The 23,640-nt window shown below is 42.4% G+C and overlaps 1 protein-coding gene and 1 pseudogene across 1 annotated transcript; both read right to left on the bottom strand.

The window, feature by feature from the left end:
• Positions 1–1,636: 1,636 nt before the first annotated feature.
• LOC135543739 (mucin-2-like) lies at positions 1,637–7,193 on the bottom strand. Its single transcript, XM_064971097.1, has 2 exons — positions 7,190–7,193; positions 1,637–3,624 (listed from the first exon to the last, which is right to left on the bottom strand). The coding sequence occupies exons 1-2, from the start codon at positions 7,191–7,193 to the stop codon at positions 1,637–1,639; spliced, it is 1,992 nt and encodes a 663-aa protein (XP_064827169.1).
• A 7,950-nt stretch (positions 7,194–15,143) lies between these two features.
• Positions 15,144–23,640, bottom strand: part of LOC135543738 (replication protein A 70 kDa DNA-binding subunit-like) — a 139,165-nt pseudogene continuing 130,668 nt past the window's right edge.

Raw genomic sequence — 23,640 nt, 5'->3', positions numbered from 1 at the left:
GCTCACCAGGACTGCCATGCTGCTTTGTAGACCGTGTTTAGTGATCATTTACTGACCTGTTTGGGATAGTTATCATTTACTGACCTGTTTGGTTAGTTATCATTTACTGACCTGTTTGGTTAGTTATCATTTACTGACCTGTTTGGTTAGTGATCATTTACTGACCTGTTTGGTTAGTGATCATTCATACACCTGTTTGGTTAGTTATCATTTACTGACCTGTTTGGTTAGTTATCATTTACTGACCTGTTTGGTTAGTTATCATTTACTGACCTGTTTGGTTAGTGATCTTTTATACACCTGTTTGGTTAGTGATCATTCATACACCTGTTTGGTTAGTTATCATTTACTGACCTGTTTGGTTAGTTATCATTTACTGACCTGTTTGGTTGGTGATCATTTATACACCTGTTTGTTTCGTGATCATTTATAAACCTGTTTGGTTAGTGATCATTTATACACCTGTTTGTTTTGTGATCATTTATAAACCTGTTTGTTTCGTGATCATTTATACACCTGTTTGGTTAGTGATCATTTATACACCTGTTTGGTTAGTGATAATTTATAAACCTGTTTGGTTAGTGATCATTTATACACCTGTTTGGTTAGTGATAATTTATAAACCTGTTTGGTTAGTGATCATTTATAAACCTGTTTGGTTAGTGATCATTCATACACCTGTTTGGTTAGTGATCATTTATACACCTGTTTGTTTCATGATCATTTATACACCTGTTTGTTTCATGATCATTTATACACCTGTTTGTTTCGTGATCATTTATACACCTGTTTGTTTAGTGATCATGTCACACCCTGACCATAGTTTGCTTTGTATGTTTCTATGTTTTGGTTGGTCAGGGTGTGATCTGAGTGGGCATTCTATGTTGGATGTCTTGTTTGTCTATTTCTATGTCTGGCCTGATATGGTTCTCAATCAGAGGCAGGTGTTAGTCATTGTCTCTGATTGGGAACCATATTTAGGTAGCCTGGGTTTCACTGTGTGTTTGTGGGTGATTGTTCCTGTCTCTGTGTTTTCACCAGATAGGACTGTTTAGGTTTTCACACATTTATTGTTTTGTTAGTTATTTTCATGTCGAGTTCCTTAATTAAAGAACATGAATAACCACCACGCTGCATTTTGGTCCGCTTCTCTTTCACCAGAGGAAAACCCTTACAGATCATTTATATTGGCTCTATTTACCCTCATTATGCATTCTGTTCACCATTCTAAATGTGGAAAGAATCCATATGTTCTTCTGACATATGAACACAGAAATACTGGACATTTTTAACTATTATGGTGACAATTTGACAAAATTACAGTCATGGTCTTGAATTGGGCTTGCGTTGCTCTAGTCTCGTTTTTGACTCGGACTCGCCCGCCTTCGCCCCTGTCCCGGTCTCGGTTTTGATTTGCTCTGGTCTTGGTCTTGACTCAGTCTTGTTTTAGGTGGTCTCGAACACAACACTGATTTGTACTACAGGTACTAGTAAGTAAGAGAACCCTTTCAGTCCTACAACTCCTGCTGTTGTTTCCTATTGTCGTTCTGAATCTAGGCCACCAAACACACATGAATACCTCAAACAAAGGCACAGTACTGCAGTGTGGATAGTAGCAGATGCTACTGGCTGCCAATCACACAGGAAGCTGAAGCCAGTCTCTGTGAGGTGGGAGGCTGAAGCCAGTCTCTGTGAGGTGGGAGGCTGAAGCCAGTATCTGTGAGGTGGGAGGCTGAAGCCAGTCTCTGTGAGGTGGGAGGCTGAAACCAGTCTCTGTGAGGTGGGGTGCTGAAGCCAGTCTCTGTGAGGTGGGGTGCTGAAGCCAGTCTCTGTGAGGTGGGGTGCTGAAGCCAGTCTCTGTGAGGTGGGAGGCTGAAGCCAGTCTCTGTGAGATGGGGGGCTGAAGCCAGTCTCTGTGAGGTGGGGGGCTGAAGCCAGTCTCTGTGAGGTGGGGGGCTGAAGCCAGTCTTTGTGAGGTGGGGGGCTGAAGCCAGTCTTTGTGAGGTGAAGGGACTGAAACCAGTCTCTGTGAGGTGGGGGACTGAAGCCAGTCTCTGTAAGGGGGAGGCTGAAGCCAGTCTCTGTGAGGTGGAATGACTGAAACCAGTCTCTGTGAGGTGGGGGACTGAAACCAGTCTCTGTGACGTGGGGGACTGAAACCAGTCTCTGTGAGGTGGGGGACTGAAACCAGTCTCTGTGAGGTGGGGGACTGCAACCAGTCTCTGTGACGTGGGGGACTGAAACCAGTCTCTGTGAGGTGGGGGACTGAAACCAGTCTCTGTGAGGTGGGGGACTGCAACCAGTCTCTGTGACGTGGGGGACTGAAACCAGTCTCTGTGAGGTGGGGGACTGAAACCAGTCTCTGTGACGTGGGGGACTGAAACCAGTCTCTGTGACGTGGGGGACTGAAACCAGTCTCTGTGAAGTGAAAGGACTGAAACCAGTCTCTGTGAGGTGGGAGGCTGAAGCCAGTCTCTGTGAGGTGGGATGACTGAAACCAGTCTCTGTGAGGTGGGAGGCTGAAGCCAGTCTCTGTGAGGTGGGGGGCTGAAGCCAGTCTCTGTGAAGTGAAAGGTCTGAAACCGGTCTCTGTGTGGTGGGGGACTGAAGCCAGTCTCTGTGAAGTGAAAGGACTGAAACCAGTCTCTGTGAAGTGAAAGGACTGAAACCAGTCTCTGTGTGGTGGGGGGCTGTTCCATTCTCTGTGAGGTGGGATGACTGAAACCAGTCTCTGTGAGGTGGGAGGCTGAAGCCAGTCTCTGTGAGGTGGGGGGCTGAAGCCAGTCTCTGTGAAGTGAAAGGTCTGAAACCGGTCTCTGTGTGGTGGGGGACTGAAGCCAGTCTCTGTAAGGGGGAGGCTGAAGCCAGTCTCTGTGAGGTGGAAGGACTGAAACCAGTCTCTGTGAGGTGGGGGACTGAAACCAGTGTCTGTGAGGTGAGGGGCTGAAGCCAGTCTCTGTAAGGGGGAGGCTGAAGCCAGTCTCTGTGAGGTGGAAGGACTGAAACCAGTCTCTGTGAGGTGGGGGACTGAAGCCAGTCTCTGTAAGGGGGAGGCTGAAGCCAGTCTCTGTGAGGTGGAATGACTGAAACAAGTTTCTGTGAGGTGGGGGGCTGAAGCCAGTCTCTGTGAGGTGGGGGACTGAAACCAGTCTCTGTGACGTGGGGGACTGAAACCAGTCTCTGTGACGTGGGGGACTGAAACCAGTCTCTGTGAGGTGGGGGACTGAAACCAGTCTCTGTGACGTGGGGGACTGAAACCAGTCTCTGTGAGGTGGGGGACTGAAACCAGTCTCTGTGACGTGGGGACTGAAACCAGTCTCTGTGACGTGGGGGACTGAAACCAGTCTCTGTGAGGTGGGGGACTGAAACCAGTCTCTGTGACGTGGGGGACTGAAGCCAGTCTCTGTGAGGTGGGGGACTGAAACCAGTCTCTGTGACGTGGGGGACTGAAACCAGTCTCTGTGACGTGGGGGACTGAAACCAGTCTCTGTGAGGTGGGGGACTGAAACCAGTCTCTGTGAGGTGGGGGACTGAAACCAGTCTCTGTGACGTGGGGGACTGAAACCAGTCTCTTTGAGGTGGAAGGACTGAAACCAGTCTCTGTGAGGAGACTGAAGCCTGTCTCTGTGAGGTGGGAGCGTTTGATTAATGTGATTACACACAGGCGGTGGGCTAAAAAGATCAGAGTGGTGTGTGTGTGTGAGTGTGTGTGTGTGTAAAATCGTCTTGTCATGCTTGCGAGGCTCAGCTCTGAGAGTCAGTCAGGCCTGCACCAGTGATGAAAACCGTTAAACCAGTTGTCGGGAGGGAGGAAACGGTGAACTGGTAATACTGTACCACTGGAGTCAGGGAGTTGTGCCCCAGACAGATTTCCCTAGAGAGATGAGTCATCACAGAGACACACACACACACACACACACACACACACACACACACACACACAAACAACACAATAATTATAATTCTCCGTGCCACAAAATCTTCATAGAACAAAAACATTTAAAATGCACGCACGCACGCACGCACGCACACACACCCACCCGCACGCACACGCAAACACACACACACACACACACACACACACACACACACACACACACACACACACACACACACACACACACACACACACACACACACACACACACACACACACACACACACACACACACACACAACTTTGTCTATGCAGATAACCTGAGAGGTCTACAAACAGTTTCAACATTTGGTTTCTTCAGATTATAACCATCTGTCAGATTACGTCTGCTCTGCTCCAACTCAACAACATCTTCTTAGTCAGATCATAATCTGTTACATATAGTATAATCTGTCGCTTGATGTATGACAGTGAATGGTGGCAGGGACACAGGTGTCATGTCACACAGCCAACAGTGTCTTATGGATAACAGAATGCATTACTTCAGTACCATCTCAACATATGAGGAGGAGAGAGGCAGGAGGACAGGGGAATAGAGACAGGAGGAGAAGGAACAGACAGGGGGAGAGGGAAGAGAGGCAGGAGGACAGGGAAGAGAGACAGGAGGAGAAGGAACAGACAGGGGAGAGGGAAGAGAGGCAGGAGGACAGGGAAGAGAGACAGGAGGAGAAGGAACAGACAGGGGAGAGGGAAGAGAGGCAGGAGGACAGGGAAGAGAGACAGGAGGAGAAGGAACAGACAGGGGAGAGGGAAGAGAGGCAGGAGGAGAGGGAAGAGAGACAGGAGGAGAAGGGACAGACAGGGGGAGAGGGAAGAGAGACAGGAGGAGAGGGAAGAGAGACAGGAGGAGAAGGAACAGACAGGGGGAGAGGGAAGAGAGACAGGAGGACAGGGGAATAGAGACAGGAGGAGAAGGAACAGACAGGGGAGAGGGAAGAGAGGCAGGAGGACAGGGAAGAGAGACAGGAGGAGAAGGAACAGACAGGGGAGAGGGAAGAGAGGCAGGAGGACAGGGAAGAGAGACAGGAGGAGAAGGAACAGACAGGGGGAGAGGGAAGAGAGACAGGAGGAGAGGGAAGAGAGACAGGAGGAGAAGGAACATACAGGGGGAGAGGGAAGAGAAACGGGAGGAGAGGGAAGAGAGACGGGAGGAGAGGGAAGAGAGACAGGAGGACAGGGGAATAGAGACAGGAGGAGAAGGAACATACAGGGGGAGAGGGAAGAAAGGCAGGAGGACAGGGGAATAGAGACAGGAGGAGAAGGAACAGACAGGGGGAGAGGGAAGAGAGACAGGAGGAGAGGGAAGAGAGACAGGAGGAGAAGGAACAGACAGGGGGAGAGGGAAGAGAGACAGGAGGAGAGGGAAGAGAGACAGGAGGAGAAGGAACAGACAGGGGGAGAGGGAAGAGAGGCAGGAGGACAGGGGAATAGAGACAGGAGGAGAAGGAACAGACAGGGGGAGAGGGAAGAGAGGCAGGAGGACAGGGGAATAGAGACAGGAGGAGAAGGAACAGACAGGGGAGAGGGAAGAGAGACAGGAGGAGAGGGAAGAGAGACAGGAGGAGAAGGAACAGACAGGGGGAGAGGGAAGAGAGACAGGAGGAGAGGGAAGAGAGACAGGAGGAGAAGGAACAGACAGGGGAGAGGGAAGAGAGACAGGAGGAGAGGGAAGAGAGACAGGAGGAGAAGGAACAGACAGGGGAGAGGGAAGAGAGACAGGAGGAGAGGGAAGAGAGACAGGAGGACAGGGGAATAGAGACAGGAGGAGAAGGAACAGACAGGGGAGAGGGAAGAGAGACAGGAGGAGAGGGAAGAGAGACAGGAGGAGAGGGAAGAGAGACAGGAGGAGAAGGAACAGACAGGGGGAGAGGGAAGAGAGACAGGAGGAGAGGGAAGAGAGACAGGAGGAGAAGGAACAGACAGGGGGAGAGGGAAGAGAGACAGGAGGAGAGGGAAGAGAGACAGGAGGAGAAGGAACAGACAGGGGAGAGGGAAGAGAGACAGGAGGAGAGGGAAGAGAGACAGGAGGAGAAGGAACAGACAGGGGGAGAGGGAAGAGAGACAGGAGGAGAGGGAAGAGAGACAGGAGGAGAAGGAACAGACAGGGGGAGAGGGAAGAGAAACGGGAGGAGAGGGAAGAGAGACAGGAGGAGAAGGAACATACAGGGGGAGAGGGAAGAGAAACGGGAGGAGAGGGAAGAGAGACAGGAGGAGAAGGAACATACAGGGGGAGAGGGAAGAGAAACGGGAGGAGAGGGAAGAGAGATGGGAGTAGAGGGAAGAGAGACAGGAGGAGAGGGAGGAGAGGGAAGACAGACGGGAGGAGAGGGAAGAGAGACGGGAGGAGTGGGAAGAGAGACAGGAGGAGAGGGAAGAGAGACAGGAGGAGAGGGAAGAGAGACGGGAGGAGAGGGAAGAGAGACAGGAGGAGAGGGAAGAGAGGCAGACGGAAGAATATGATGGAAGAACGGAAGAGAAAGACATCAACAACTGAACACAGGAGAACCTTTTAAAACCTCTTAAAGATCTCTACAGATCAGTGTCCCACCCACGGGACGGTTGAGCTAATGTGTGCTAATGTGATTAGCATGAGGTTGTAAGCAACAAGAACATTTCCCAGGACATAGACATATCTGATATTGGCAGAAAGCTTAAATGCCTGTTAATCTAACTGCACTGTCCAATTTACGGTAGCTATTACAGTGAAAGAATACCATGCTATTGTTTGAGGAGAGTGCACAGTTATGAACTTGAAAAGTTATTGATATTCCAATTTGGCACATTTGGGCAGTCTTGATACAAAAAGTTGAACATAATTGCAATGGTTCATTAGATCAGTCTAAAACTTTGCACATACACTGCTGCCATCTAGAGGCCAAAATCTAAATTGTGCCTGGGCTGGAATAATACATTATGGCCTTTCTCTTGCATTTCAAAGATGGTACAAAAAAATACAAAACAATTGTATTTTTCTTTGTATTAACTTTTACCAGATCTAATGTGTTATATTCTCCTACATTAGTTTCACATTTCCACAAACTTCAAAAGTGTTTCCTTTCAAATGGTATCAAGACTATGCATACCTACGCTTCAGGTCTTGAGCTACAGGCAGTTAGATTTGAGTATGTCGTTTTAGGCGAAAATTTAAAAAAAGGGGCGGATCCTTAATGAATCACTTCTTTATTTCAAGAATGTTCAACTTAATTCTCAGGGGGAAACATACAAAAACTACTCATTATCACACACTCTGACGCATGTCTGCACACACGACACACACGCAAAGTGCATCCCTTTGCCTAAACAGCCTCTCGATAAAATGTATTATTTTCAAAATGCTCTAAACATTTTAATAAGAACCAACTTAAAGGCAAAACATCTTCCCCCAGTATCTCTGTAAATAAGATGTCTGTCTGTCTGTCTGTCTGTCTGTCTGTCTGTCTGTCTGTCTGTCTGTCTGTCCACGTAATTATAAACGTAAACAGTAAGAACCAAGATTAGGTCACTTAACATAATCAAGACATTTGAGCACCTGTTTGTAGCTATGTCCATAAACCAGAATGCACATTTATGTGTTGCTGGGATTTTCCGCACCCCCTGATGCCATAACTGATGTTATTGATGCTATATCCGAGTGCTCAACTCGGATCCGCCCCTTTTTTCCCTTCAATTTTCACCTAATATTACATACCCAAATGTCACTGCCTGAAGCGAGGATATGCATATTGCATGCTGTCTTTCGGATGGGACGTTAAACGGGTGTCCTGACTCTCTGATATGCATATACCACCCTGCATACCACTGCTGGCTTGCTTCTGAAGCTAAGCAGGGTTGGTCCTGGTCATTTCCTGGATGGGAGACTAGATGCTGCTGGAAGTGGTGTTGAAGGGCCAGTAGGAGGCACTCTTTCCTCTGGTCTAAAAAAAGAATATCCCAATGCCCCAGGGCAGTGATTGGGATATTGCCCTGTGTAGGGTGCTGTCTTTCGGATGGGACGTTAAACGGGTGTCCTGACTCTCTGAGGTCATTAAAGATCCCATGGCACTTATTGTAAGAGTAGGGGTGTTAACCCCGGTGTCCTGGCTAAATTCCCAATCTGGCCCTCAAACCATCACGGTCACCTAATAATCCCCAGTTTACAATTGGCTCATTCATCCCCCTCCTCTTCCCTGTAACTATCACCAGGTCGTTGCTGCAAATGAGAACGTGTTCTCAGTCAACTTACCTGGTAAAATAACAGATAAATAAAATAAATATTATTGGTACCATTTGAAAGGAAACACTTTGCAGTTTGGTTCCGTCCACCCCATATTACCGTGTTATTAAGGAATTATGAATTCCCTGTAAACTGTATTTTTCTCTGCTTCTGTTGTCCTTCCCCGCACCTACAATCTTTTTTCACTCATCGGGGAGTTGAGATGTAGTGGGGTGTTGCGTTCCCTCCTCTAAGAGGTACGTAACATCATGCAACCACAAAATGTCGGACAAAGCATAGCACTGTACAGTACTGTATTTCTTCATCAGCACCTTAATGCTTTCGTTAATAGAATAATGATACAAATACTCTTTAAAAATGCAGATGTTTATTTCCTTAACGATCCATAACGAATAACTATGGGAATAAATATCACTGAATGACAGAAATATTGGAACAAAGTAGGCTAATGAAGGTTCAAAAATGGTTGCTTACTGGAAAATACTATTTAAAAGACAAATGGTCCAGCACCATTATGACTATTAGCAGGGCTATTAGCAGAACAATAGACTTGCCTTGAAGGGGGGAATTCTATCATCAGATGGATATTGGTTAGACTACAATAATAAAATGAGGAAATGTTATGCTCTTCGTGCGTGGTCATCCACACCCCCTCCAGAATGTCAGCGCCATATTTTCCTTTCCATCCTCACGGAAACCCTGGGAGTTTTTAAAATATCTTTTACCTTTATTTAACTAGACAAGTCAGTTAAGAACAAACTCTTATTTTCAATGACAGTCTAGGAACAGTGGGTTAACTGTAACAACAGATTTGTACCTTGTCAGCTTGGGGAATTGAACTTGCAACCTTTTGGTGACTAGTCCAACACTCAAACCACTAGGCTACCCTGCCGGCCAGGGTGCAATCGAAACACCACAATATTAATGAATGAATGGAGCAATATTTCTTCAAATCAGTCCCATATACTATGTTCTTACAGAAAATATTTTAAATTCTCTATTACAGCCACTATTGAAGGCTTTCAAATGCTTCTCAAAGATGGCCTCTGGTGGTCAAACTAGCACTAAATAGCAACAGTGGCTGACACTTAAATAATGTGCCATAGAATTCTGCGGCACCATGCAAGCTGTGCTGCTACTTTTAAAGGGCCAACCACTGTAGTTATACATGATGTGGTTAACTGTATGGATAAAAGGCAACATTGACCTGTCAAAGGCTTTCGATACATTTGATCACTCATTGATAATTCAGAGGCTTTCCTCAATTGGCCTTGACCAGGCTGCATGTAACTGGTTAACAAAGTACTTGACCGAAAGAACTCAATGTGTCTCTACTGATGATGTTAATTCAGGTTTCCTGGATATTACAAAAGGTGTCCCACAGGGGTCGAATCTAGGTCCTGTACTTTTTCCTGTTTACATTAACAATATCGGCTGTAAAATAATTTAACCTGCACTTGTATGCCAATGATAATGTTGTGTGTGCTATTGCCCCCATGACTGACCAGGCTCTATCTGAACTACAGTCTGCCTTCATTGTATTACAGTAAAACTTTCTTGAGTTATTATTGTATTGCAGGTAAAACTAAGTACAGTGGGGCAAAAAAGTATTTAGTCAGCCACCAATTGTGCAAGTTCTCCCACTTAAAAAGATGAGAGGCCTGTAATTTTCATCATGGGTACACTTCAACTATGACAGACAAAATGAAAGAAAAAAATCCAGAAAATCACATTGTAGGATTTTTAATGAATTTATTTGCAAATGATGGTGGAAAATAAGTATCTGCACCCAGCTGTGCCCTGGATACCATATGTGGATTGATTGCCCCTCATCTATCTTCAGAGCTTGTGCTGTTAGGTGACCTAAAGTGGGACATGCTTAACACCCCGGCCATCCTACAATCTAATCTTGATGCCCTCAATCTAACACAAATTAGGTCCACCCCCAAATCTGTAAACAGAGACAATATCATCCTATCCAACATGCCCTCCAAATACACCTCTGCTGTCTTCAACCAGGATCTCAGCAATCACTGCCTCATTGCCTGTGTCCGTAATGGGTCTGTGGTCAAACAACCTCCACTCATCACTGTCAACCACTCCCTAAAACACTTCAGCGAGCAAGCCTTTCTAATCGCCCTGGCCCGGGTATCCTGGAAGGATATTGACCTCATTCCGTCAGTAGAGGATGTCTGGTTATTCTTTAAAAGAGCTTCCCTCACTATCTTAAGTAAGCATGCCCCAAGCATAGCCCTTGATTCACTCCAGACCTGACTGCACTTGACCAGCACAAAAACATTCTGTGACGTACTGCATTAGCATCAAATAACCCTCGCGATATGCAACTTTTCAGGGAAGTTAGGAACCCATATACACAGGAAGTTGGGAAAGCAAAGGCTAGCTTTTTCAAACAGACATTTGCCTACTGCAGCACAAACTCCAAAAAGTTCTGGGACACTGAAGTCCATGGAGAATAAGAGCACCTCTTCCCAGCTGCCAACTGCACTGAGGCTTGGAAACACATTTTTCTACGGCTGGCCATGCTTTCCACCTGGCTGCCCCTACCCCGGTCAACATCCCTGCACCCTCCACAGCAACTTTCCCAAGCCTCCCCCACTTCTCCTTCACTCAAATCCAGATAGACAATGTTCTGAAAGAGCTGTAAAATCTGAAGCCCTACAAATCAGCCGGGCTAGACAATCTGGACTCTCTTTCTAAAATTATTAGCCAAAATTGTTGCAACCCCTATTCCTAGCCTGTTCAACCTCTTTCGTATCATCTGAGATCCCCAAGAATTGGAAAGCTGCCGAGGTCATGCCCCTCTTCAAAGGGAGAGACACTCTAGACCCAAACTGCTACAGACCTACATCTATCCTACCTAAGGTCTCCGAAAGCCAAGATCACTGACCATTTCAAATCCCACCATACCCTCTCCGCTATGCAATCTGGTTTACGAGCTGGTCATGGGTGCATCTCAGCCACGTTCAAGGTCCTAAACGATATCATATACACCATTGATAAGAGACAATACTGTGCAACCGTATTAATTTACCTGGCCAAGGCTTTCGACTCTGTCAATCACCACATTCTTATCGGCAGACTCAACAGCCTTGGTTTCTCGCCTGGTTCACCAACTACTTCCCAGACAGAGTTCCGTGTGTCAAATCGGAGGGCCTGTTGTCCGGACCAGTTTCTATGGGGGTGCCACAGGGTTCAATATTCGGGCCAACTCTTTTCTCTGTATACATCAATGATGTCGCTCTTGCTGCTGGTGATTCTCTGATCCACCTCTACACAGATGACACCATTCTGTATACTTATGGCCCTTCTTTGGAAACTGTGTTAACCTCTTACATCTATGGGGGCGCTATTTCATTTTTGGATGAAAAACGTTCCCGTTTTAAACAAGATATTTTGTCACAAAAAGATGCTCGACTATGCATATAATTGCTACCGTTCGAAAGAAAACACTCTGACGTGTCCAGAAATACAAAGATCTTCTCTGTGCGTGCCCTATAACGTGAGCTTCAGGCAAAACCAAGATGAGATGGCATCCAGGAAATGACAAGGATTTTTGAGGCTCTGTTTTCCATGATCTCCTTATATGGCTGTGAACGCGAGAGGAGTGAAGTCAACCCTTTCTGTCGTTTCCCCAAGGTGTCTGCAGCATTGTGACGTATTTGTAGGCAGATCATTGGAAGATTGACCATAAGAGACCACATTTACCACGTGTCCGCCCGGTGTCCTGCGCCGAAATTGGTGCGCAAAAGTCACCTGCCAGTATTTTTCCATACGATACAGAGAGTAAAGCAAGCTTCCACGAACTGCATGTCAATGAAGAGATATGTGAAAAAACACCTTGAGGACTGATTCCAAACAACGTTTGCCATGTTTCGGTCGATATTATGTAGTTAATCCGGAAAAAGTTTGACGTTGTAGGTGACTGCATTTTCGGTTCGTTTCGGTAGCCAGACGCAATGTAGAAAACGGAACGATTTCTCCTACACACAGACGCTTTCAGGAAACACTGCGCATTTGGTATGTGACTGAGAGTCTCCTCATTGAAAACATCAGAAGCTCTTCAAAGGTAAATGATTTTATTTATTTGGTTATCTGGTTTTTGTGAAAATGTTGCGTGCTACATGCTACACAAAATGCTATGCTAGCTTTGCATACTCTTACACAAATTAGTCAATTTCTATGGTTCAAAAGCATATTTTGAAAATCTGAGATGACAGTGTTGTTAAGAAAAGGCTAAGCTTGAGAGCAAACGCATTATTTTAATTTTATTTGCGATTTTCAGAAATCGTTAACGTTGCGTTATGCTAATGAGCCTGAGGCTTTAGTCACGATCCCGGATCCGGGATGGGGAGTTTCAAGAAGTTAACTAACCTCCAGACGAGCTTCAATGCCATACAACTCTCCATCCGTGGCCTCCATCTGCTCTTAAATGCAAGTAAAACTAAATCTATGCTCTTCAAACGATCGCTGCCCACACCTGCCTGCCTGTCCAGCATCACTACTCTGGATGGCTCTGACTTAGAATATGTGGACAACTACAAATACCTAGGTGTCTGGTTAGACTGTAAACTCTCCTTCCAGACTCACATTAAGCATCTCCAATCCAAAATGAAATCTAGAATCGGCTTCTTATTTCGCAATAAAAGCATCCTTCACTCATGCTGCCAAACGTACCCTCGTAAAACTGACTATCCTACCGTTCCTTGATTTTGGCGATGTCATTTACAAAATAGCCTCCAACACTCTACTCAAAATGGATGCAGTCTATCACAGTGCCATCCGTTTTGTCAGCAAAGCCCCATATACTATCCACCACTGCGAACTGTACGCTCTCTTTGGCTGGACCTCGCTTCATATGCGTCGCCAAACCCACTGGCTCCAGGTCAAATGTAAGTCTTTGCTAGGTAAAGCCACGCCTTATCTCAGCTCAGTGGTCACCATAGCAACACCCACCCATAGCACGCACTCCAGCAGGCATATTTCACTGGTCACCCCCAAAGCCAATTTCTCCTTCGGCAGCCTTTCCTTCCAGTTCTCTGCTGCCAATGACTGGAATGAACTACAAAAATAACTGAAGCTGGAGAATCATATCTCCCTCACTGGCTTTAAGCACCAGCTGTCAGAACAGCACACAGATCACTGCACCTGTACATAGCCCATCTGTAAATAGCCCATACAACTACCTCATCCCCATTCTGTTATTGATTTGATTGATTTTGCTCCTTTGCACCCCAGTATCTCTACTTGTGCATCTATCACTCCTGTGTTTAATTGCTATATTGTAATTATTTCGCCACTGTGGCCTATTTATTGCCTCCCTTATCCTACTTCATTTGCATACACTGTATTTATGTATTTATTTATTTATAAAAAAAATGAAAGTGTTTGTTTTTTATGAGCCTGTTTTTCTTTCTGCTTCTATTTTGTATTAATATTGATGTGTGTTTTTTTCTGTAATTTATGTAATTCAGGGCTCATCTGTAAAAGACTCCCTGATAAAATAAAGGTTAAATAAATAAACAAAATAAAATATAATGTGGCATTTCCTATGGAGAATTCTAACGATGAACAATGTTTACAAGGTATTCATACAAAAGGACTTTGTCCAAAAGAAGTGAACCTAGCTGCTAACTGGTCCTGCTTGGCTCAGTCAGTAGAGCATGGCGCTTACTGTAACAATGGTTGTGAGTTTGGATCCTGGGATCACCCATCTATAAAATGTATGGAGACTAATTCACTTTGGATAAAAGTATCTGCTAAATGGCAGAAGTATAGTGTGACGGAGAAGTCCGCCGCAGGCAGCATTTGGTACACTAACACACACATTTGTAGCACCTCCCTGCGCTGTTATCAGATAAGTTAACAATGTGGGTCGACACACAAGGTAACGTCCCTATCTTAGTACATACATTTCACTCTTACCTCCAGTCAGTACCCGGTTATGGTATAAAGAGTATACAGACAAGTGTTCATGTTTCATTTAAGCAACATTTATTACACTTATGGATGACCGCGTTGTTTGTTTGGTTCTGTTCCTCTCTCCATCTCTGTAGCTTCTGGGTATGCTGGAATAAGGACCCGAGCTAAGGCAATCAGGCTGACTTTGTAGTGCCTGTCCCGAATGGCTCGTTAATGTAAATGAACACATTGAAAGACACCATGTCAGTAGTAATGTGATTTTGTAAATGTTATATTGGTATATTATGTCATGAAAAACGTGTTGCAATGTATAGACTTTAGTATGTTTAGCTGAATGGAAAATGTAGGCTTTGAACAAGTAATTGCTTAATTAATTAGTGCTGATTATGTTCTAATGGGAGGGGCTTCCCCTACAAAAGGATTCTCTCTTTCAGTTCAAAGGGGAGTCATTTTGGGAATTAGCTGTTGATGGGGGAAGCATTGTTTTTAAGCTGGCCCCATAATGGGTACTTTGGATAGCTGTTTTTGTTCTGGAATCACTATGTAAATAAACACCCTGAAGCACAGAAGTACTTTTGAGGTCAGGTTTTTCAGTTCGGCCTTCTGGCCTACTCTACGTGACATATAGACTATTTATATGGTCTAGAATCAAATATAAATTAGATCAAATGGAGAAAAATAAAATATCTCCTTGTTCAGTTTCTGCAATTTTGTGGCTTAATTGTAGAGATACAGGACCAGACAGTAAAAGTATAAATGTCAGCTGGCTCTGTGTTTAGGCAGCCATTTTGTTCAGTTGAGTGTATAATTCTGGGTGTGGGGTTGAGTTTCCCCTAAACACTGATCATAGGTCAGTTTTGAATTGTTCCCTCTCATGGTTAATGTTTAAATCAAATCACATTCGTCACATGCTCCGAATACAATAGAGTATAACCTTACGGTGAAATGCTTACTTACAAGCCCTTAACTGACAATTCAGTTTCAAAAAAGACTTAAGAAAATAATTACTAAATAAATTAAAGTAAAAATAGTTAAATAAAAAGTAACAATTCTTTAGGTGGCCATATTCCTGATGTTGCTGATGAGTCTCCTGCTGTACTCTCTGTGGTCCACTGGTTTCACCTCCATCACCATGGCCTTCACACAGGACTCATCCTAAAACACACATTATATCAGTATTTAACCTGTGTTTGGTTAGAACCTCTAGATGTAGTGAGAGTAGTGTTAACACATATCAGTATTTAACCTGTTTGGTTAGAACCTCTAGATGTAGTGAGAGTAGTGTTTACACATATCAGTATTTAACCTGTGTTTGGTTAGAACCTCTAGATGTAGTGAGAGTAGTGTTAACACATATCAGTATTTAACCTGTGTTTGGTTAGAACCCCTAGATGTAGTGAGAGTAGTGTTTACACATATCAGTATTTAACCTGTGTTTGGTTAGAACCCCTAGATGTAGTGAGAGTAGTGTTAACACATATCAGTATTTAACCTGTGTTTGGTTAGAACCCCTAGATGTAGTGAGAGTAGTGTTAACACATATCAGTATTTAACCTGTGTTTGGTTAGAACCTCTAGATGTAGTGAGAGTAGTGTTAACACATATCAGTATTTAACCTGTGTTTGGTTAGAACCCCTAGATGTAGTGAGAGTAGTGTTAACACATATCAGTATTTAACCTGTGTTTGGTTAGAACCCCTAGATGTAGTGAGAGTAGTGTTAACACATATCAGTATTTAACCTGTGTTTGGTTAGAACCCCTAGATGTAGTGAGAGTAGTGTTAACACATATCAGTATTTAACCTGTGTTTGGTTAGAACCCCTAGATGTAGTGAGAGTAGTGTTAACACATATCAGTATTTAACCTGTGTTTGGTTAGAACCCCTAGATGTAGTGAGAGTAGTGTTTACACATATCAGTATTTAACCTGTGTTTGGTTAGAACCCCTAGATGTAGTGAGAGTAGTGTTTACACATATCAGTATTTAACCTGTGTTTGGTTAGAACCCATATCAGTAGATGTAGTGAGAGTAGTGTTAACACATATCAGTATTTAACCTGTGTTTGGTTAGAACCCCTAGATGTAGTGAGAGTAGTGTTTACACATATCAGTATTTAATCTGTGTTTGGTTAGAACCCCTAGATGTAGTGAGAGTAGTGTTTACACATATCAGTATTTAATCTGTGTTTGGTTAGAACCTCTAGATGTAGTGAGAGTAGTGTTTACACATATCAGTATTTAATCTGTGTTTGGTTAGAACCCCTAGATGTAGTGAGAGTAGTGTTTACACATATCAGTATTTAATCTGTGTTTGGTTAGAACCCCTAGATGTAGTGAGAGTAGTGTTAACACATATCAGTATTTAATCTGTGTTTGGTTAGAACCCCTAGATGTAGTGAGAGTAGTGTTAACACATATCAGTATTTAACCTGTGTTTGGTTAGAACCCCTAGATGTAGTGAGAGTAGTGTTAACACATATCAGTATTTAACCTGTGTTTGGTTAGAACCCCTAGATGTAGTGAGAGTAGTGTTTACACATATCAGTATTTAACCTGTGTTTGGTTAGAACCCCTAGATGTAGTGAGAGTAGTGTTTACACATATCAGTATTTAACCTGTGTTTGGTTAGAACCCCTAGATGTAGTGAGAGTAGTGTTAACACATATCAGTATTTAACCTGTGTTTGGTTAGAACCCCTAGATGTAGTGAGAGTAGTGTTTACACATATCAGTATTTAACCTGTGTTTGGTTAGAACCCCTAGATGTAGTGAGAGTAGTGTTTACACATATCAGTATTTAACCTGTGTTTGGTTAGAACCTCTAGATGTAGTGAGAGTAGTGTTTACACATATCAGTATTTAACCTGTGTTTGGTTAGAACCCCTAGATGTAGTGAGAGTAGTGTTAACACATATCAGTATTTAACCTGTGTTTGGTTAGAACCCCTAGATGTAGTGAGAGTAGTGTTTACACATATCAGTATTTAATCTGTGTTTGGTTAGAACCCCTAGATGGAGTGAGAGTAGTGTTTACACATATCAGTATTTAATCTGTGTTTGGTTAGAACCTCTAGATGTAGTGAGAGTAGTGTTAACACATATCAGTATTTAACCTGTGTTTGGTTAGAACCTCTAGATGTAGTGAGAGTAGTGTTAACACATATCAGTATTTAACCTGTGTTTGGTTAGAACCCCTAGATGTAGTGAGAGTAGTGTTAACACATATCAGTATTTAACCTGTGTTTGGTTAGAACCCCTAGATGTAGTGAGAGTAGTGTTAACACATATCAGTATTTAACCTGTGTTTGGTTAGAACCCCTAGATGTAGTGAGAGTAGTGTTAACACATATCAGTATTTAACCTGTGTTTGGTTAGAACCTCTAGATGTAGTGAGAGTAGTGTTAACACATATCAGTATTTAACCTGTGTTTGGTTAGAACCCCTAGATGTAGTGAGAGTAGTGTTAACACATATCAGTATTTAACCTGTGTTTGGTTAGAACCTCTAGATGTAGTGAGAGTAGTGTTAACACATATCAGTATTTAACCTGTGTTTGGTTAGAACCCCTAGATGTAGTGAGAGTAGTGTTAACACATATCAGTATTTAACCTGTGTTTGGTTAGAACCCCTAGATGTAGTGAGAGTAGTGTTTACACATATCAGTATTTAACCTGTGTTTGGTTAGAACCCCTAGATGTAGTGAGAGTAGTGTTAACACATATCAGTATTTAACCTGTGTTTGGTTAGAACCCCTAGATGTAGTGAGAGTAGTGTTAACACATATCAGTATTTAACCTGTGTTTGGTTAGAACCTCTAGATGTAGTGAGAGTAGTGTTAACACATATCAGTATTTAACCTGTGTTTGGTTAGAACCCCTAGATGTAGTGAGAGTAGTGTTAACACATATCAGTATTTAACCTGTGTTTGGTTAGAACCCCTAACCTGTGTTTGATGTAGTGAGAGTAGTGTTAACACATATCAGTATTTAACCTGTGTTTGGTTAGAACCCCTAGATGTAGTGAGAGTAGTGTTAACACATATCAGTATTTAACCTGTGTTTGGTTAGAACCCCTAGATGTAGTGAGAGTAGTGTTTACACATATCAGTATTTAACCTGTGTTTGGTTAGAACCTCTAGATGTAGTGAGTGAGTATTTAACCTGTAGTGTTAAACACATATCAGTATTTAACCTGTGTTTGGTTAGAACCCCTAGATGTAGTGAGAGTGTTTAGTGTTTGGTTAAACACATATCAGTATTTAACCTGTGTTTGGTTAGAACCCCTAGATGTAGTGAGAGTAGTGTTAACACATTCAGTATTTAACCTGTGTTTGGTTATATGTAGTATTTTTAACATATCAGTATTTAACCTGTGTTTGGTTAGAACCCCTAGATGTAGTGAGAGTAGTGTTTACACATATCAGTATTTAACCTGTGTTTGGTTAGAACCCCTAGATGTAGTGAGAGTAGTGTTAACACATATCAGTATTTAACCTGTGTTTGGTTAGAACCCCTAGATGTAGTGAGAGTAGTGTTTACACATATCAGTATTTAACCTGTGTTTGGTTAGAACCTCTAGATGTAGTGAGAGTAGTGTTAACACATATCAGTATTTAACCTGTGTTTGGTTAGAACCCCTAGATGTAGTGAGAGTAGTGTTAACACATATCAGTATTTAACCTGTGTTTGGTTAGAACCCCTAGATGTAGTGAGAGTAGTGTTAACACATATCAGTATTTAACCTGTGTTTGGTTAGAACCCCTAGATGTAGTGAGAGTAGTGTTAACACATATCAGTATTTAACCTGTGTTTGGTTAGAACCTCTAGATGTAGTGAGAGTAGTGTTAACACATATCAGTATTTAACCTGTGTTTGGTTAGAACCCCTAGATGTAGTGAGAGTAGTGTTAACACATATCAGTATTTAACCTGTGTTTGGTTAGAACCCCTAGATGTAGTGAGAGTAGTGTTAACACATATCAGTATTTAACCTGTGTTTGGTTAGAACCTCTAGATGTAGTGAGAGTAGTGTTAACACATATCAGTATTTAACCTGTGTTTGGTTAGAACCCTAGATGTAGTGAGAGTAGTGTTAACACATATCAGTATTTAACCTGTGTTTGGTTAGAACCCCTAGATGTAGTGAGAGTAGTGTTAACACATATCAGTATTTAACCTGTGTTTGGTTAGAACCCCTAGATGTAGTGAGTAGTGTTAACACATATCAGTATTTAACCTGTGTTTGGTTAGAACCCCTAGATGTAGTGAGAGTAGTGTTAACACATATCAGTATTTAACCTGTGTTTGGTTAGAACCCCTAGATGTAGTGAGAGTAGTGTTAACACATATCAGTTATTTAACCTGTGTTTGGTTTAGAACCTTAGAACCCCTAGATGTAGTGAGAGTAGTGTTAACACATATCAGTATTTAACCTGTGTTTGGTTAGAACCCCTAGATGTAGTGAGAGTAGTGTTAACACATATCAGTATTTAACCTGTGTTTGGTTAGAACCCCTAGATGTAGTGAGAGTAGTGTTAACACATATCAGTATTTAACCTGTGTTTGGTTAGAACCCCTAGATGTAGTGAGAGTAGTGTTTACACATATCAGTATTTAACCTGTGTTTGGTTAGAACCCCTAGATGTAGTGAGAGTAGTGTTTACACATATCAGTATTTAACCTGTGTTTGGTTAGAACCCCTAGATGTAGTGAGAGTAGTGTTTACACATATCAGTATTTAACCTGTGTTTGGTTAGAACCCCTAGATGTAGTGAGAGTAGTGTTTACACATATCAGTATTTAACCTGTGTTTGGTTAGAACCCCTAGATGTAGTGAGAGTAGTGTTTACACATATCAGTATTTAACCTGTGTTTGGTTAGAACCCCTAGATGTAGTGAGAGTAGTGTTTACACATATCAGTATTTAACCTGTGTTTGGTTAGAACCCCTAGATGTAGTGAGTATTTAACCTGTGTTTGGTTAGAACCTAGTGTTTACACATATCAGTATTTAACCTGTGTTTGGTTAGAACCCTAGATGGAGTGAGAGTAGTGTTTACACATATCAGTATTTAACCTGTGTTTGGTTAGAACCTCTAGATGTAGTGAGTGTGTTAACACATATCAGTATTTAACCTGTGTTTGGTTAGAACCCTAGATGTAGTGAGAGTAGTGTTAACACATATCAGTATTTAACCTGTGTTTGGTTAGAACCCCTAGATGTAGTGAGAGTAGTGTTAACACATATCAGTATTTAACCTGTGTTTGGTTAGAACCCCTAGATGTAGTGAGAGTAGTGTTAACACATATCAGTATTTAACCTGTGTTTGGTTAGAACCCTAGATGTAGTGAGAGTAGTGTTAACACATATCAGTATTTAACCTGTGTTTGGTTAGAACCTCTAGATGTAGTGAGAGTAGTGTTAACACATATCAGTATTTAACCTGTGTTTGGTTAGAACCCCTAGATGTAGTGAGAGTAGTGTTAACACATATCAGTATTTAACCTGTGTTTGGTTAGAACCCCTAGATGTAGTGAGAGTAGTGTTAACACATATCAGTATTTAACCTGTGTTTGGTTAGAACCCCTAGATGTAGTGAGAGTAGTGTTAACACATATCAGTATTTAACCTGTGTTTGGTTAGAACCCCTAGATGTAGTGAGAGTAGTGTTAACACATATCAGTATTTAACCTGTGTTTGGTTAGAACCCCTAGATGTAGTGAGAGTAGTGTTAACACATATCAGTATTTAACCTGTGTTTGGTTAGAACCCCTAGATGTAGTGAGAGTAGTGTTAACACATATCAGTATTTAACCTGTGTTTGGTTAGAACCCCTAGATGTAGTGAGAGTAGTGTTAACACATATCAGTATTTAACCTGTGTTTGGTTAGAACCCCTAGATGTAGTGAACCCAGTATTTATGTAGAACCCCTAGATGTAGTGAGAGTAGTGTTAACACATATCAGTATTTAACCTGTGTTTGGTTAGAACCCCTAGATGTAGTGAGAGTAGTGTTAACACATATCAGTATTTAACCTGTGTTTGGTTAGAACCCCTAGATGTAGTGAGAGTAGTGTTAACACATATCAGTATTTAACCTGTGTTTGGTTAGAACCCCTAGATGTAGTGAGAGTAGTGTTAACACATATCAGTATTTAACCTGTGTTTGGTTAGAACCCCTAGATGTAGTGAGAGTAGTGTTAACACATATTTGGTTAGAACCCTAGTATTTATTTACCTGTGTTTGGTTAGAACCCCTAGATGTAGTGAGAGTAGTGTTAACACATATCAGTATTTAACCTGTGTTTGGTTAGAACCCCTAGATGTAGTGAGAGTAGTGTTAACACATATCAGTATTTAACCTGTGTTTGGTTAGAACCCCTAGATGTAGTGAGAGTAGTGTTAACACATATCAGTATTTAACCTGTGTTTGGTTAGAACCCCTAGATGTAGTGAGAGTAGTGTTAACACATATCAGTATTTAACCTGTGTTTGGTTAGAACCCCTAGATGTAGTGAGAGTAGTGTTTGTACACATATCAGTATTTAACCTGTGTTTGGTTAGAACCCCTAGATGTAGTGAGAGTAGTGTTTACAGTATTTAACCTGTGTTTGGTTAGAACCTCTAGATGTAGTGAGAGTAGTGTTAACACATATCAGTATTTAACCTGTGTTTGGTTAGAACCCTAGATGTAGTGAGAGTAGTGTTAACACATATCAGTATTTAACCTGTGTTTGGTTAGAACCCCTAGATGTAGTGAGAGTAGTGTTAACACATATCAGTATTTAACCTGTGTTTGGTTAGAACCCCTAGATGTAGTGAGAGTAGTGTTAACACATATCAGTATTTAACCTGTGTTTGGTTAGAACCTCTAGATGTAGTGAGAGTAGTGTTAACACATATCAGTATTTAACCTGTGTTTGGTTAGAACCCCTAGATGTAGTGAGAGTAGTGTTAACACATATCAGTATTTAACCTGTGTTTGGTTAGAACCCCTAGATGTAGTGAGAGTAGTGTTAACACATATCAGTATTTAACCTGTGTTTGGTTAGAACCTCTAGATGTAGTGAGAGTAGTGTTAACACATATCAGTATTTAACCTGTGTTTGGTTAGAACCCCTAGATGTAGTGAGAGTAGTGTTAACACATATCAGTATTTAACCTGTGTTTGGTTAGAACCCCTAGATGTAGTGAGAGTAGTGTTAACACATATCAGTATTTAACCTGTGTTTGGTTAGAACCCCTAGATGTAGTGAGAGTAGTGTTAACACATATCAGTATTTAACCTGTGTTTGGTTAGAACCTCTAGATGTAGTGAGAGTAGTGTTTACACATATCAGTATTTAACCTGTGTTTGGTTAGAACCCCTAGATGTAGTGAGAGTAGTGTTTACACATATCAGTATTTAACCTGTGTTTGGTTAGAACCCCTAGATGTAGTGAGAGTAGTGTTAACACATATCAGTATTTAACCTGTGTTTGGTTAGAACCCCTAGATGTAGTGAGAGTAGTGTTTACACATATCAGTATTTTATCTGTGTTTGGTTAGAACCTCTAGATGTAGTGAGAGTAGTGTTTACACATATCAGTATTTAACCTGTGTTTGGTTAGAACCCCTAGATGTAGTGAGAGTAGTGTTAACACATATCAGTATTTAACCTGTGTTTGGTTAGAACCTCTAGATGTAGTGAGAGTAGTGTTAACACATATCAGTATTTAACCTGTGTTTGGTTAGAACCTCTAGATGTAGTGAGAGTAGTGTTTACACATATCAGTATTTAACCTGTGTTTGGTTAGAACCTCTAGATGTAGTGAGAGTAGTGTTAACACATATCAGTATTTAACCTGTGTTTGGTTAGAACCCCTAGATGTAGTGAGAGTAGTGTTTACACATATCAGTATTTAACCTGTGTTTGGTTAGTGTCTTCCGGACAGACAAATCGGCCGACACTCAAGCGAGATTTGGTCCTTGGTTGCCGAGAGTATTGTTCTTTTTAGCTTGTTCATGATGGGAAACAAACAAAACCCAAACTTAAAGATGGCCAGCAACACATCTGACTTTTCACCTTTCAAATCAAATGATAATAACTCATTATTAACACAGTGAGTTATTCAGGAAATGGCGCATTTGCAACCAGCAAGGTTGACTCCTGATTCACACAGTAACAGATGCAGGGGACGACACAGACAACCAGCAAGACTCAGCTGGGTTGACTCCTGATTCACACAGTAACAGATGCAGGGGACGACACATAGACAACCAGCAAGACTCAGCTGGGTTGACTCCTGAATCACCGAGTAACAGATGCAGGGGACGGCTCATAGACAACCAGCAAGACTCAGCTGGGTTGACACCTGATTCACACAGTAACAGATGCAGGGGACGACACATAGACAACCAGGAAGACTCAGCTGGGTTGACTCCTGATTCAAACAGTAACAGATGCAGGGGACGGCTCATAGACAACCAGGAAGACTCAGCTGGGTTGACTCCTGATTCAAACAGTAACAGATGCAGGGGACGGCTCATAGACAACCAGCAAGAGTCAGCTGGGTT

The sequence above is a fragment of the Oncorhynchus masou genome, chromosome 8 (assembly GCF_036934945.1).
Source record: "Oncorhynchus masou masou isolate Uvic2021 chromosome 8, UVic_Omas_1.1, whole genome shotgun sequence".
NCBI lineage: Eukaryota > Metazoa > Chordata > Actinopteri > Salmoniformes > Salmonidae > Oncorhynchus > Oncorhynchus masou.
Note: the sequence above shows the minus strand (reverse complement) of the source record. Positions and strands in the feature narration are given on the sequence as shown.